The 15,186-nt window shown below is 50.5% G+C and overlaps 1 protein-coding gene across 1 annotated transcript in view; it reads left to right on the top strand.

Moving 5' to 3' along the window:
- Positions 1 to 15,186, top strand: part of LOC115456646 (ephrin type-A receptor 8-like) — a 195,916-nt gene that overhangs the window by 160,184 nt on the left and 20,546 nt on the right. Inside the window, exons 6-9 of the mRNA XM_030185869.1 lie at positions 94 to 218; positions 1,368 to 1,530; positions 9,114 to 9,210; positions 12,096 to 12,163. Coding sequence (XP_030041729.1) covers positions 94 to 218; positions 1,368 to 1,530; positions 9,114 to 9,210; positions 12,096 to 12,163 — 453 coding nt within the window. The remainder of the gene's footprint in view (positions 1 to 93; positions 219 to 1,367; positions 1,531 to 9,113; positions 9,211 to 12,095; positions 12,164 to 15,186) is intronic.

Raw genomic sequence — 15,186 nt, 5'->3', positions numbered from 1 at the left:
ACTGAATCAACCCTGTGACCTCAGTCTGGAGCTAGGTGGTAAACACCTTCCACGATACAAGTTGCTAAAATTCATTTCTTATTCTTTCTGCAGCTCCGTCACAGGTGACGCTTATTCGTCAGAAGGGCACAGGACAAAACAGTGTGTCACTGCTGTGGCATGAGCCAGACCAGCCCAATGGCATCATCCTGGAGTATGAGGTCAAGTACTTTGAAAAGGTAACAGCTGTTCCTCATTCTGACATGTAAGAGTTAGCTTCGATCTCTAGGTGGCAGCGCAGTGCATTCTAGCTTGTTATTGTCTGCACACACTGCTGGATTGGTTTGAGCAGCACATGGACTGTTCACTACATATTAATTGTGAGTAGGGTTACCATACGGCTCCAGAAAAAGGACAGATTGAGCCAGTCTGGATTTTGCTTCCATTGCTTTCAATGGAAGCAAAACCCAGACTGGATCAATGTGGCCTCCTTTTTCTGGAGCCATATGGTAACCCTAATTGTGAGTTTTGCCCCTCTTTTCACAACAGCAGATATGTAGTTTCCTCTCGGGGAAGAGGCCAGCTTAAAGCCCTCAGCCCCCAAGCGGTGCCAATGAAATCGCATGACAGCCTCCTTCTGTATAATGCTTGCACAAGGAACCCGTGACAGTGTTTGTTTAAAAGAGGGTTTGATATGGGAGCATTCATCTGCTCTAGTGATCACTGCACAAGGAAGCGGACTCTTAATCCTCAGAAGCTCATACCTGAACAAATTGCCAGCTTCTTTCTCATTTTTACTACACAGCCCCCTCTATGGGGTGGGAGAACCTGAGTTCAATCTGTTACTGCCAAAGCTTAGGCAGTTCTGTAACACTGATGTGCCAGAGAGAATTCCTGTCTTGAAATGTGAAGTCCGTAACAATATCCACTCTCCGGGCTCGTTTTTTTTTTTTTCCTAGAATAGTAATGTCTGTTACAAGTACATTCCTTTTCTGAAGACAATCTTTAACCAGTGTAAGAGAAAGGAGAGTACTGTTATTTATTTGTTGCATTTGTATCCCACATTTTCCCACCTTTTTGCAGGCTCAATGTGGCTTACATTATGCCGTAATGGCGATCGCCATTTCCGGAATGAGAAATACAAAGTGGTATTGCGTTAAAGTTCATAAATGATAGGGTTAATTATAGAGTAAGTTAGATAATCAGTTCATTTCCGGCGTGAGAAATAAGGTGACAGTGCGTTAACGTTCGTGTTATGTCGTGCTCAGGAATTTCAGGGCTTCCCTATTGTCTGTGCTGTGTTATAATCCCAGGAGATGGGTGTTTTTGCCCCAGTCCTGGTTATTTCTGGGGTCCCCTGCTGACCTTGCTGTGTTGTGTCCCTGCAGGACAAAGAAATGCAGAGTTACTCCACCCTGAAATCCAAGGCCACCAGTGCCACTGTGTCTGGCCTCAAGCCTTCCACCCGCTATCTCTTCCAGGTGCGTGCCCGCACCTCTGCCGGCTGTGGCCGCTTCAGCCAGATCCTGGAGGTGGAAACAGGGACAGTGAGTAAGTGAAGGGCCACAGGAAAACAGTATATGGCGATTGTGGGGAATTGAAGGGCCACAGGAAAACAGTATATGGCGATTGTGGGGAATTGAGGGGCCACAGGAAAGCAGAATGTGGAAATTATGGGGAAGAGGGGCCACGGGAAAGCAGAATGTGAAAATTGCAGGGACGTGAGGTGCTACAGGAAAGCAATATGTGGAAATTGCAGAGAAGTAAAAAGGCCACGGGAAAGCAGTATGTGGAAAATGTGGGGATGTGAGGGGCCACAGGAAAGTAGCATGTGGAAATTTTGAGGAAGTGAGGGGCCACGGGAAAGCAGTATGTGGAAATTGAATAGGCCACGAGAAAGCAGTATGAGGAAAATATGGGAAAGTGAGAGGCCACGAGAAAGCAGTATGTGGAAAATGTGGGGAAGTGAGGGGCCACAGGAAAGCAGCATGTGGAAATTTTGGGGAAGTGAGGGGTCACGGGAAAGCAGTACGTGGAAATTGAAGAGGCCACGAGAAAGCAGTATGAGGAAAATGTGGGACAGTGAGAGGCCATGAGAAAGCAGTATGTGGAAAATGTGGGGAAGTGAGGGGCCACAGGAAAGCAGCATGTGGAAAATGTGGGGAAGTGAGGGGCCACGGGAAAGCAGTATGTGGAAATTGAAGAGGCCACAAGAAAGCAGTATGAGGAAAATGTGGGAAAGTGAGAGGCCACGAGAAAGCAGTATGTGGAAGATGTGGGGAAGTGAGGGGCCACAGGAAAGCAGCATGTGGAAATTTTGGGGAAGTGAGGAGTCACGGGAAAGCAGTACGTGGAAATTGAAGAGGCCACAAGAAAGCAGTATGAGGAAAATGTGGGGAAGTGAGAGACCACGAGAAAGCAGTATGTGGAAAATGTGGGGAAGTGAGGGGCCACAGGAAAGCAGCATGTGGAAAATGTGGGAAAGTGAGAGGCCACGAGAAAGCAGTATGTGGAAAATGTGGGGAAGTGAGGGGCCATGGGAAAGCAGTATGAGGAAAATGTGGGGAAGTGAGAGGCCATGGGAAAGCAGTATGAGGAAAATGTGGGGAAGTGAGAGGCCACGGGAAAGCAGTATGTGGAAAATGTGGGGAAGTGAGGGGCCACGGGAAAGCAGCATGTGGAAAATGTGGGAAAGTGAGAGGCCACGGGAAAGCAGTATGTGGAAAATGTGGGGAAGTGAGGGGCCACAGGAAAGCAGCATGTGGAAATTTTGGGGAAGTGATGGGTCACGGGAAAGCAGTACGTGGAAATTGAAGAGGCCACGAGAAAGCAGTATGAGGAAAATGTGGGAAAGTGAGAGGCCATGAGAAAGCAGTATGTGGAAAATGTGGGGAAGTGAGGAGCCACAGGAAAGCAGCATGTGGAAATTTTGGGAATTCTGTACTAGGATCATGAGAACATAGAAAAATTCCCACCATTCATACAAAGGATAAGGTTGAGGGCTATGGTGATTCAGTGTGGAGCACTAGAAGGTGTCTGTCCCTGAGGATGTGGCCATGACAGCTCCAGTGCTGACAGTGAATTTGCCTGGGACTCTCATGGGAATCGGGAGCCCCCCCCCCCCCCCCCCCCCCCCCCCCGAGCTACTCTGCGTAGCAGCATGGTTCAACCTATTCTGCAGAGCTCATTCTGATATCATCCTGATTGGCTAGAGAAGGCTTGAGACACAGGGCAGAGGCTTGGAATGACAGGCAGGAAGAGCTGAGTGCCTATTCTAGATCCAGTGAGCCCCTGCAGATTCCAGATTCTCCAACCTCCTCTGACATCTGACTAGGTGCAGTGCAAATAGATAGTCCAGCTCTTCACTAGTACTTTGGGGATATCTCATTTCTGTGACTGCCATCCTCAGGGAGCTGCTGGGACCGGTATGGCATTGCTAAGGCCTTACTTTCCCATAGCCTCCAATCCTGCCATCCGCAGGGGGTAGTTGTGTAACAGTTACAGAGCTTCACTTCCAGCACAGAACTGGGTAAACTGGAGACCCCAGTATCATTTCCCTCTCCGTTGATCACTGTGTGATACTGAGGGGTTGTCGTTCAGGGGCTGCAAAACACAGCATTTGCTGGAGTTGCAGGCCAAATATCTGGTTAAATCCACCACATTTAGGATAAGCATTTTTGTGTATGGAGTTATCCACACAAAATTGAGCTGGACAGCAGTGGCAGACTGGTGGGGAGATTTAACCCCATACACTTACGGTAAAAACCTATTTTAATAGTGAAAAGTGTGTGACTATTCCCCCCCCCCCCCCCCCCACCTTAGCCTCCCCCCAGTTTATGCTCAGTTCTTAGGCACAAAGACAGTGAACAAATATGAATTATTGTAGAAGGATCTGAATGCCACGTGTCACAGATAATAGAAGGTGAGTGGTTTCATCACAGGGAGCGCAGAGCCAAACACTAGAAGACACTGTGCCTTGTTCTTTGCTGAATGAGGGCCAGTGGGAGACGCCTGTTTTCCTTTGGACAAGTGTGTGACATCACTTCATCAAGAAACATCAACTGCTGTGGTCCAGTCTGTTGGTTTATCAGAGCTTGACCAGACCACTCTCTTGTTTGTCTCATGTGTCACTGTGCACTCCTCCCTGTATTTCTGACACTCGCTTGTGACTGCTCCTTCCTGTCTCAACTGTCACTGTGTATTCCTCTCCTGTCCCTTCTTATGCTCACTGTCTTGTCTCATATTTTACCGTGGACGCCTCCCTGGAATCCTGGCAGTCTCATTTGTGACTACTTCTGTCTGTGTCATTTGTCACTCTGTGTATTCCTCCCCATGCCCCCCATTTCATTTATCACTGCCTGTGTTTGCTAGACTTCTGTCTGTCTCAGACTTCACTGTGTGTACTCCTCCCTTACAGTCTCCTGTCTTTCTCACCTGTCACTCACTGTGTGTATTCCTCCCCTTGCTCCCATTTCACTTGTCACTGCTTCTTTCTAGGTTTCTGTCTATCTCAAATGTCACTGTGTACTCCTCCCTGACACTCGCTTGTGACTGCTCCTGACACTCTCGCGCATTTCACATGTCACTGCTTGTGCTTACTGGGCTTCTGTCTGTCTCAGACGTCACTGTGTGTACTCCTCCCTGACAGTCTCACTCGTGACTGCTCCTGTCACTCTCTCCCATTTCACATGTCACTCCTTGTGCTTACTGGGCTTCCGTCTATCTCAAATGTCACTGTGTACTCCTCCCTGACAGTCTCACTTGTGACTGCTCCTGTCACTCTCTCCCATTTCACATGTCACTCCTTGTGCTTACCGGGCTTCCGTCTGTCTCAGACGTCACTGTGTGTACTCCTCCCTGACAGTCTCGCTTGTGACTGCTCCTGTCACTCTCTCCCATTTCACATGTCACTCCTTGTGCTTACCGGGCTTCCGTCTGTCTCAGACATCACTGTGTGTACTCCTCCCTGACAGTCTCACTCGTGACTGCTCCTGTCACTCTCTCCCATTTCACATGTCACTCCTTGTGCTTACTGGGCTTCCGTCTGTCTCAGACGTCACTGTGTGTACTCCTCCCTGACAGTCTCACTAGTGACTGCTCCTGTCACTCTCTCCCATTTCACATGTCACTGCTTGTGCTTACTGGGCTTCCATCTGTCTCAGACATCACTGTGTCTACTCCTCCCTGACAGTCTCACTCGTGACTGCTTCTGTCACTCTCTCCCATTTCACATGTCACTGCTTGTGCTTACTGGGCTTCCGTCTGTCTCAGACGTCACTGTGTGTACTCCTCCCTGGCAGTCTCACTCGTGACTGCTTCTGTCACTCTCTCCCATTTCACATGTCACTGCTTGTGCTTACTGGGCTTCCGTCTGTCTCAGACATCACTGTGTGTACTCCTCCCTGACAGTCTCGCTTGTGACTGCTTCTGTCACTCTCTCCCATTTCACATGTCACTGCTTGTGCTTACTGGGCTTCCGTCTGTCTCAGACGTCACTGTGTGTACTCCTCCCTGGCAGTCTCACTCGTGACTGCTTCTGTCACTCTCTCCCATTTCACATGTCACTGCTTGTGCTTACTGGGCTTCCGTCTGTCTCAGACGTCACTGTGTGTACTCCTCCCTGACAGTCTCGCTTGTGACTGCTTCTGTCACTCTCTCCCATTTCACATGTCACTGCTTGTGCTTACTGGGCTTCCGTCTGTCTCAGACGTCACTGTGTGTACTCCTCCCTGACAGTCTCGCTTGTGACTGCTTCTGTCACTCTCTCCCATTTCACATGTCACTGCCTGTGTTTGCTGGACTTCTGTCTGTCTCAGACATCACTGTGTGTACTCCTCCCTGACAGTCTCGCTTGTGACTGCTTCTGTCACTCTCTCCCATTTCACATGTCACTGCTTGTGCTTACTGGGCTTCCGTCTGTCTCAGACGTCACTGTGTGTACTCCTCCCTGGCAGTCTCACTCGTGACTGCTTCTGTCACTCTCTCCCATTTCACATGTCACTGCTTGTGCTTACTGGGCTTCCGTCTGTCTCAGACATCACTGTGTGTACTCCTCTCTGACAGTCTCGCTTGTGACTGCTTCTGTCACTCTCTCCCATTTCACATGTCACTGCTTGTGCTTACTGGGCTTCCGTCTGTCTCAGACGTCACTGTGTGTACTCCTCCCTGGCAGTCTCACTCGTGACTGCTTCTGTCACTCTCTCCCATTTCACATGTCACTGCTTGTGCTTACTGGGCTTCCGTCTGTCTCAGACGTCACTGTGTGTACTCCTCCCTGACAGTCTCGCTTGTGACTGCTTCTGTCACTCTCTCCCATTTCACATGTCACTGCTTGTGCTTACTGGGCTTCCGTCTGTCTCAGACGTCACTGTGTGTACTCCTCCCTGACAGTCTCGCTTGTGACTGCTTCTGTCACTCTCTCCCATTTCACATGTCACTGCCTGTGTTTGCTGGACTTCTGTCTGTCTCAGACATCACTGTGTGTACTCCTCCCTGACAGTCTCGCTTGTGACTGCTTCTGTCACTCTCTCCCATTTCACATGTCACTGCTTGTGCTTACTGGGCTTCCGTCTGTCTCAGACGTCACTGTGTGTACTCCTCCCTGACAGTCTCGCTTGTGACTGCTTCTGTCACTCTCTCCCATTTCACATGTCACTGCTTGTGCTTACTGGGCTTCCGTCTGTCTCAGACGTCACTGTGTGTACTCCTCCCTGACAGTCTCGCTTGTGACTGCTTCTGTCACTCTCTCCCATTTCACATGTCACTGCTTGTGCTTACTGGGCTTCCGTCTGTCTCAGACGTCACTGTGTGTACTCCTCCCTGACAGTCTCGCTTGTGACTGCTTCTGTCACTCTCTCCCATTTCACATGTCACTGCTTGTGCTTACTGGGCTTCCGTCTGTCTCAGACGTCACTGTGTGTACTCCTCCCTGACAGTCTCGCTTGTGACTGCTTCTGTCACTCTCTCCCATTTCACATGTCACTGCTTGTGCTTACTGGGCTTCCGTCTGTCTCAGACGTCACTGTGTGTACTCCTCCCTGACAGTCTCGCTTGTGACTGCTTCTGTCACTCTCTCCCATTTCACATGTCACTGCTTGTGCTTACTGGGCTTCCGTCTGTCTCAGACGTCACTGTGTGTACTCCTCCCTGACAGTCTCGCTTGTGACTGCTTCTGTCACTCTCTCCCATTTCACATGTCACTGCTTGTGCTTACTGGGCTTCCGTCTGTCTCAGACGTCACTGTGTGTACTCCTCCCTGACAGTCTCGCTTGTGACTGCTTCTGTCACTCTCTCCCATTTCACATGTCACTGCTTGTGCTTACTGGGCTTCCGTCTGTCTCAGACGTCACTGTGTGTACTCCTCCCTGACAGTCTCGCTTGTGACTGCTTCTGTCACTCTCTCCCATTTCACATGTCACTGCTTGTGCTTACTGGGCTTCCGTCTGTCTCAGACGTCACTGTGTGTACTCCTCCCTGACAGTCTCGCTTGTGACTGCTTCTGTCACTCTCTCCCATTTCACATGTCACTGCTTGTGCTTACTGGGCTTCCGTCTGTCTCAGACGTCACTGTGTGTACTCCTCCCTGACAGTCTCGCTTGTGACTGCTTCTGTCACTCTCTCCCATTTCACATGTCACTGCTTGTGCTTACTGGGCTTCCGTCTGTCTCAGACGTCACTGTGTGTACTCCTCCCTGACAGTCTCGCTTGTGACTGCTTCTGTCACTCTCTCCCATTTCACATGTCACTGCTTGTGCTTACTGGGCTTCCGTCTGTCTCAGACGTCACTGTGTGTACTCCTCCCTGACAGTCTCGCTTGTGACTGCTTCTGTCACTCTCTCCCATTTCACATGTCACTGCTTGTGCTTACTGGGCTTCCGTCTGTCTCAGACGTCACTGTGTGTACTCCTCCCTGACAGTCTCGCTTGTGACTGCTTCTGTCACTCTCTCCCATTTCACATGTCACTGCTTGTGCTTACTGGGCTTCCGTCTGTCTCAGACGTCACTGTGTGTACTCCTCCCTGACAGTCTCGCTTGTGACTGCTTCTGTCACTCTCTCCCATTTCACATGTCACTGCTTGTGCTTACTGGGCTTCCGTCTGTCTCAGACGTCACTGTGTGTACTCCTCCCTGACAGTCTCGCTTGTGACTGCTTCTGTCACTCTCTCCCATTTCACATGTCACTGCTTGTGCTTACTGGGCTTCCGTCTGTCTCAGACGTGACTGTGTGTACTCCTCCCTGACAGTCTCGCTTGTGACTGCTTCTGTCACTCTCTCCCATTTCACATGTCACTGCTTGTGCTTACTGGGCTTCCGTCTATCTCAAATGTCACTGTGTACTCCTCCCTGACAGTCTCGCTTGTGACTGCTCCTGTCACTCTCTCCCATTTCACATGTCACTCCTTGTGCTTACCAGGCTTCCGTCTGTCTCAGACATCACTGTGTGTACTCCTCCCTGGCAGTCTCTCTTGTGACTGCTCCTGTCACTCTCTCCCATTTTACACGTCACTGCTTGTGCTTACTGGGCTTCCGTCTGTCTCAGACGTCACTGTGTGTACTCCTCCCTGACAGTCTCACTCGTGACTGCTCCTGTCACTCTCTCCCATTTCACATGTCACTGCTTGTGCTTACTGGGCTTCCGTCTGTCTCAGACGTCACTGTGTGTACTCCTCCCTGACAGTCTCACTCGTGACTGCTCCTGTCACTCTCTCCCATTTCACATGTCACTGCTTGTGCTTACTGGGCTTCCGTCTATCTCAAATGTCACTGTGTACTCCTCCCTGACAGTCTCGCTTGTGACTGCTCCTGTCACTCACTCCCATTTCACATGTCACTCCTTGTGCTTACCAGGCTTCCGTCTGTCTCAGACATCACTGTGTGTACTCCTCCCTGGCAGTCTCTCTTGTGACTGCATGCTTCTCTCTGTTTCGCATGTCACTGACTGCACATGTCTCATTTAAGTCTCTCTAGTCACCATATGCACTTCCAGGTTTCTTTGTCTGAGCTGTCACTGCCAGTGCTGCTGAGGCTCATCTCTCTTGCCAGTCAAAGCATGCACTGGCTGCGCTCTTCCCCCACTGTGCACTGCAGTCTGATGCAGCCGCTTTCTGCTCTCACTCTGTCTCTCTCTCCGGCAGGGATTCTGCGCTATGACACCATTACCATCGTCTGGATCTGCCTGGCTCTAATCACAGGGCTGGTGATTCTCCTCCTGGCTCTGCTCTGCAGGAAGAGGTGTGTGAAATGCCCTGCAGATACTGGCATGTGGTAGAGCACAGCTGGCAGGACACAGGGCACATCTGTAGTGGCTCATGCACAGGATAGAGCTATCTGTTACCACACATCTGGCAGGATTGCATAGCTAGGACTAAACATCTGGCTAGGTGATACAGCATGCGGACCTCAGGGTCAGTCCTCTGTGCTGTACCAACTTACCATGCATTGCACATCTGTCCAGACAGTCGGTCTTTCTGTGCATCTGTCCCACAGTCTCATCTGCTGGGAAATGATGAGAATCTGTATCTGTTTGTAGCCAGGCAACTGCATACAGTTAAACAGAGCCAGTCTTGGTTTCACTCCATGGCATGCCTGGAGGTGGTGCCCATTCCCCTGATCTTCAGCCCCCTCACCCATTACACTTCCTGCTGCCTGGAATGGTTTGGAAGCTTTGTTGAACCCTGGCTGTAACATGGGGAAAGGGGGAGGGGGTGGATTTGATTTACCGCCTTTCTGTTAAGTGACTTGCTTGGAGTCACTAGCAGCTGGCAGTGGTAGTTGAACCCCCCCCCCCCCCCTTGCAGTCACAGGCTCTTTCTCCTGAAATACCTGCCTCAGGGGTGGAAGGAGAGACCAGGGGGAGACTGCGGCAGGAGAGCGACAAGGCGAGAGGGTGAGAATGGAGAAAGGCTTGTGCAGGGTAACTGGAGACTGTAAGTGGAGGAATGATGGGAAAGGTATTATGGGGGAATTAAGAGGGAGGCGGGGAAACCGTGGGCCCAATTCTCAAAGCAAACTGGGCTTTCGAAGTTGCATTTAGACCAGGGGCGTAGCCAGACCGGCGGGAGGGGGGTCCAGAGCGCGAGGTGAGGGGGCACATTTTAGCCCCCCACCGCCACCACCACCAACAACTTTGACCCCCCCCCCCTCCCGCCGCCAGCCCTCCGTCGCCGTCACCTACCTTTGCTGGCGGGGGACCCCAACCCCCACCAGCCGAGGTCCTCTTCTTCCTTCGTTTAGTTTCTGAGTCTGATGTCCTGCACGTAGGGGATTGGGGTGCCCCGCCAGCTAAGGTAGGCGATGGCGGGTTGGCGGCGGGAGGGGGGGTCGAGAGGGTCGTCGGCAGGGAGGTCCAGGGCCAAACCTACGGGGACCCAGGCCCCCGTGGCCCCACGTAGCTATGCCCCTGATTTAGACTGGTTTTAGCCAGTCTGATGCACAGAAGCAGTGACCAGAGGTCTTACGCTGATGAGCTCATTTTGTATTAAATGAGCTCATTAGCAATTCCGTGCAATGCTCAGAACAACAGCACAGGGAAACTCCACACATAGACAACCTTTTGTAAAATTTCTCTCCACATTATACGGCGCCATAATTTGCTGTAAAAAGCTCAATAAAAATGACATAAATCATTTAAGGACAGACAACAATAAGAATAAAGCTACTTACAATGTGACAACAGGCAGGAACCACCACAGAGTTTGCCTCCAGCATGTTTCAGAAGTAATGATTGACTTGCTGATGGTCACACGGAGACATGGTGGCAGCAGTGGGATATGGGACTGCGTGTGCAGATTTAACAGCTCTAAGTGACATGGTGGGTTTAGAAGCAGGATTGGAGGCCAGAGCTATGCGGTGAGGACTGGTCTCCACTGCCAGTCCTTTTATAGGGTAATTTGTAGGCTGTCTGTAATGGAACATAGCTTTGTGTCAAAGCAACAGGGCATGTGTGTATTTTGCTGTGAAACCTGTCTTGAGGACACAGCACCTGCCTTTCCTGTAGGTAGAATTTTGCTAGGTAGTGCACATGAAGATGTAAGAGTGCAGTCAAAACTTGTATTTTTCCTCTTTGAATCTAAATACCTTCCCAGCAACACCTCCTCTCAGTGTGGCTATGGAACAACCTAAAGAATATAGGAACACTGACAGGCAGATGATCAAAAGCCCCGTGCCATTCCAAACAGTGCTCTAAAATAGCGCTGGAACAGCGCGGGGCGCTATTAGACCTATGATCAGAGATAATGCATGTAAATTTAAGCAGCACAATTATCTCTGATCATGGGGTAGAAGTGCGGGAGAATTGTGCCTGAGCATGCGCTCAGCACAATCCTCCCGCACTTGTTTGACAGGGCTGGAGACCAATGAAAAGAGAAGGACGCCCATCTTTAAATCGGAAGATGGACGTCCTCGACTGCCCTGTTGCAGGGACGGCCAAATTTCAAGGGAGTGTCGAAGGTATAGCGATGGAGCAGTTGAGGACGTCCAAAATTTGGACGTTTCTGCGATGGGCAGTTAAGGACATCCAAAATTGAATGTTTCTATGAGAAAGACATCTTTCTGATACAAACATCCAATTTTGGACGTCCTTAACTGCCCATCGCAGAAACGTCCAAATTTTGGACTTCCTCAACTGCCCCGTCACAGAAACGTACAAATTTTGGACATTCTCAACTGCCCTCGCTGGCAGGTTTGCTGTAGGGGGGAATGGGGGTCTGCCAGCAAGCAAATGCATGCTGGACAGGGCTCACCATTCCTCCCCAATGATCTACAAACCCTAACGCCAGCTCGGAGCTGGCGTAGGGTTTGTCGTGGCAAGCGACCCAATCTTTGGCGCGCTGGACGCTGATCATTGGGAATGAATGCGTTAAGCGCTGATTAGCATGCATTTGCATGCTACTTGCGCTAAGAGCCCTCGAGCGCGTTGTTTCACACGCTTGAGGACTCTGATCATGAGGTGGTAGCAAACGCCGGCGCTAGTATGGCGCTAACAGCCTCTAGCGCCGGCGTTTGCTTTTGATCATCTGCCTGTAAGAAAGGATAGTTTTTGGGTGTAAATTGCTTGAAAATTGGCCTCTCCGTGATCACTTGTACTAGTCTTTCCCTCCTATTTTCTCTTCTCATAGGCGCTGCGGTTACAGCAAGGCGTTTCAGGAGTCCGACGAGGAGAAGAGGCACTACGAGAACGGACAGGGTGAGTGCGGGCACGACCCAAATGGTCTTTCCCACAAGCCCGGCACGACCACGCCACACCATGCCCTGGTGAGCAGTTTCCTCAGGCATCACACCCCCATCCTTTCCAAAAATCTGCCCTGGAGTATAGCTGGTACAGGAGGAAGATTAAGGTCAAAGTCGATGTTTTGCTCACAAATGAACTTTGCCTGCAGTTTCATTGGCAATACGGGTCAAGAACTAGGGATTGTTTTTAGGGTCATGCTGGCCTTTCCCTATTGTGGGACCCTCCTATACCAATTTCATTTACCCCAGGCAGAGAATTTTTTTTATGAACATAAGAATAGCCATACTGGGTCAGAATGATGGTCCATCTAGCCTAGTATCCTGCTTCCAGTAGTGACCAATCCAGGTCACAAGTACCTGACAGAATCCCAAAGAGCAGCAAGGTTCCGGAATCCCAAAGAGCAGCAAGATTCCATGCTACCAATCTCAAGTGGCTTCCCCTTTGTCTCTTCTTCATTTAAGGGTGTTCTTTGTTTTTGTAAATATCCATCTCTTAAGATGTGTCTGCAGCATGGGAAAAACAGGCCAGGGCTGCCCTCACGAATTGGTTGGGGATTCTGAACGTGCAGTCACAGTGCGTGCTGGGATTTGTAGTCCTGCTTCTTCATTTACAGGTCCCACAATGCATCAGGAGGTGCGGTGATAGAATTCTTTGTACATCTGCTCTCACTGCGTATCTGTCATTGCCCTGAAAGTATGAACACATGGTTACGCTACCCTAAACCAGGCCACTGTACCACAAATTACATGCTGGTTTCATGAGTGTTTTCCAGAGAGCTTTCAGTCCGTCTGTTTTATTTGCACAACCCCTTGTTCACCACCTGTAGATAATTTCATTGCATCATGAGTTGCGATGATTTATCACACTGCATATTTGTAGCACAATCGTAGTATAGCTCTATCGCAGCCCTTTTTTATTACTGTACACTCAGCCGTTTATTTATTAGAGAGAAATGTACAAGGGGTCTTGTTATTTTGAAACACGGTATATAATTTACACCAGCTCTTTGCATAGACAAATTTCTTGGGGTTAATTTTCATGCATACAGGTATTTATTTTCTGAAGAATGCAGATACATGCAAACCCCTCTGCTGAGTCCAGGGAAATTTCTGCACAAGCAGCATTCATGGCCACATTTACCCAGACATTGAGAACGGAATTCTGTGAAAGCACCTGTTTTTCACTAGAGAATTAGCAGGATAATAAAATTTCCGAGGTAAACAAAACGTTATGGAGTGGGGAAAAAAAGTTTCTTCAAATATTTCCTGAAACAACGGTGACCTAGAGGACTGGGGAAACTTATTTGCAAAATCCTGGTGATTTCAATCGTTGCTCAGGTGTGATTGGCTGCAATGCGTGTACGCACTGCCGATGTTTTCGACCAAGTTGAAGATCTGGTATAAAGTCAGAAGGCCAGTCCACAGACTCACTCCAAGCAACGACAAAATGCCAGACAAGTTGGTATTCCAGGAAACATAGCTGCCGAGAGGGGGGGCACAAAATTCCCCAGGCCCGAGTTTCCAAGGGGGGCCCGGCGCCGCAGTCCCACCCGCCCTCCGTCGTCGACTATCTGCCCCCTGCATTGAAATCGCAGTCACACTTCCGTGAAAGCAGCGCTGCAGGCAGCAGAACGCCTCCCTTCGGCCCTCCTTCCCTCCCTGTGTCCCGCCCTTGTCTGACGTAACTTCCGTGAGGGCGGGACACAAGAAGGGAAGGAGGGCCGAAGAGAGGCGTTCTGCTGCCTGCAGCGCTGCTTTCACGGAGGTGAGACTGCGATTTCAATGCAGGGGGCCCGGCCCAGTGGCGGATGGAGGGGAGGAGCAGCGACGACCTCGGGGGGGGGGGGTGGAGGGGGAGCAGTGGCTGCGGCGATCTCGGGGGAGGGAGTGGTGGTGACCTTGGGGGGGGGGGGGGGGGGGGGGGGGGGAGCGGCAACCTTGCCCAGCCCAGTCTCTCAGGGGCCCTGCCAGGAAACATTATCTCATTACTCCTTTACTGAAATCTGAGCATTGGCATTATACTCCCTCCTCTGTTGTTTTGAGGTACAAGGGGGCTAAACCACCAGGTTGGAGGGGCTGGACCTCCGACCCTCGAGCCATCCCTGCCAGAGGGAATCAGGTTTGCTTCTGGGGAGGGGGGATCAGGTTTGCCTCTGTTGGGGGGAGGGGGAGTTGGAAAGCACTTGATCACCGGGGGGGGGGGGGGGGGTGTTGGGTCCTTTGTCGGGGGGGGGGGGAGTCAGGTCTTCTGCCTGAGGTGGGATGGGGAGGCCTGCTAGCATGCAGATGCATGCTGGACAGGGCTCTCCATTCCTCCCCAATGCTCTGCAGACCCTAACTCTGAGCTGCCGTAGTATTTGCCGCAGGAGCAGTGCCCTTGTTTGGTGAAACTGCCCCTAAGCATTGGGGAGGAATAGTTAATGCCCTGTTTAGCATACATTTGCATGCTCATTGTGTTCAGAGCCAGCGAGCACGTTGTTCACACGCTTTCCAACTCTGATTGTCAGGCAGGAGCAAACGCAGGCGCTGCTCCGGTGCTGTTGGCCTATAGCGTTTGCGTCCGTGTTTGCTTTTGATCATCTTCCCGTAAGTGCTTTGAAAATACACCTCTGTGTAACTTTGTAAGTGTAAATGAGCCCCTTAGCGTGGCTGGATTGCTCCTCTGGAATGCAATACCTCTTTATTTGTGGTTGGAGGAGTCAACCCCCCCCCCCCCCCCAAACAACTCAAATCCTTTTTTCTTCCAGGATGATTTTGGAGCTTAGTTCGCCTCCTCCCCCCCCCCCCCCCCCCACCCCTTCCTCCCAATTGTTTGTAGGCCCATCGGTTGGAGCCAGATTAATCAGCACAAGATATAAATGTTAATATGTTTATTCTTAGTGGTTTTAATTTCTTTTTCACTTGTATCTTTGAGGCTTTCACGTTTTCTATTAATTATGGCTTTCCTTTCCCACTTCTTTTTAGAAGATCTATATGGAC

The sequence above is a fragment of the Microcaecilia unicolor genome, chromosome 13 (genome assembly GCF_901765095.1).
Source record: "Microcaecilia unicolor chromosome 13, aMicUni1.1, whole genome shotgun sequence".
In the NCBI taxonomy this organism is placed as follows: Eukaryota; Metazoa; Chordata; class Amphibia; order Gymnophiona; family Siphonopidae; genus Microcaecilia; species Microcaecilia unicolor.
This window is presented reverse-complemented; position numbering and strand designations above follow the sequence as displayed.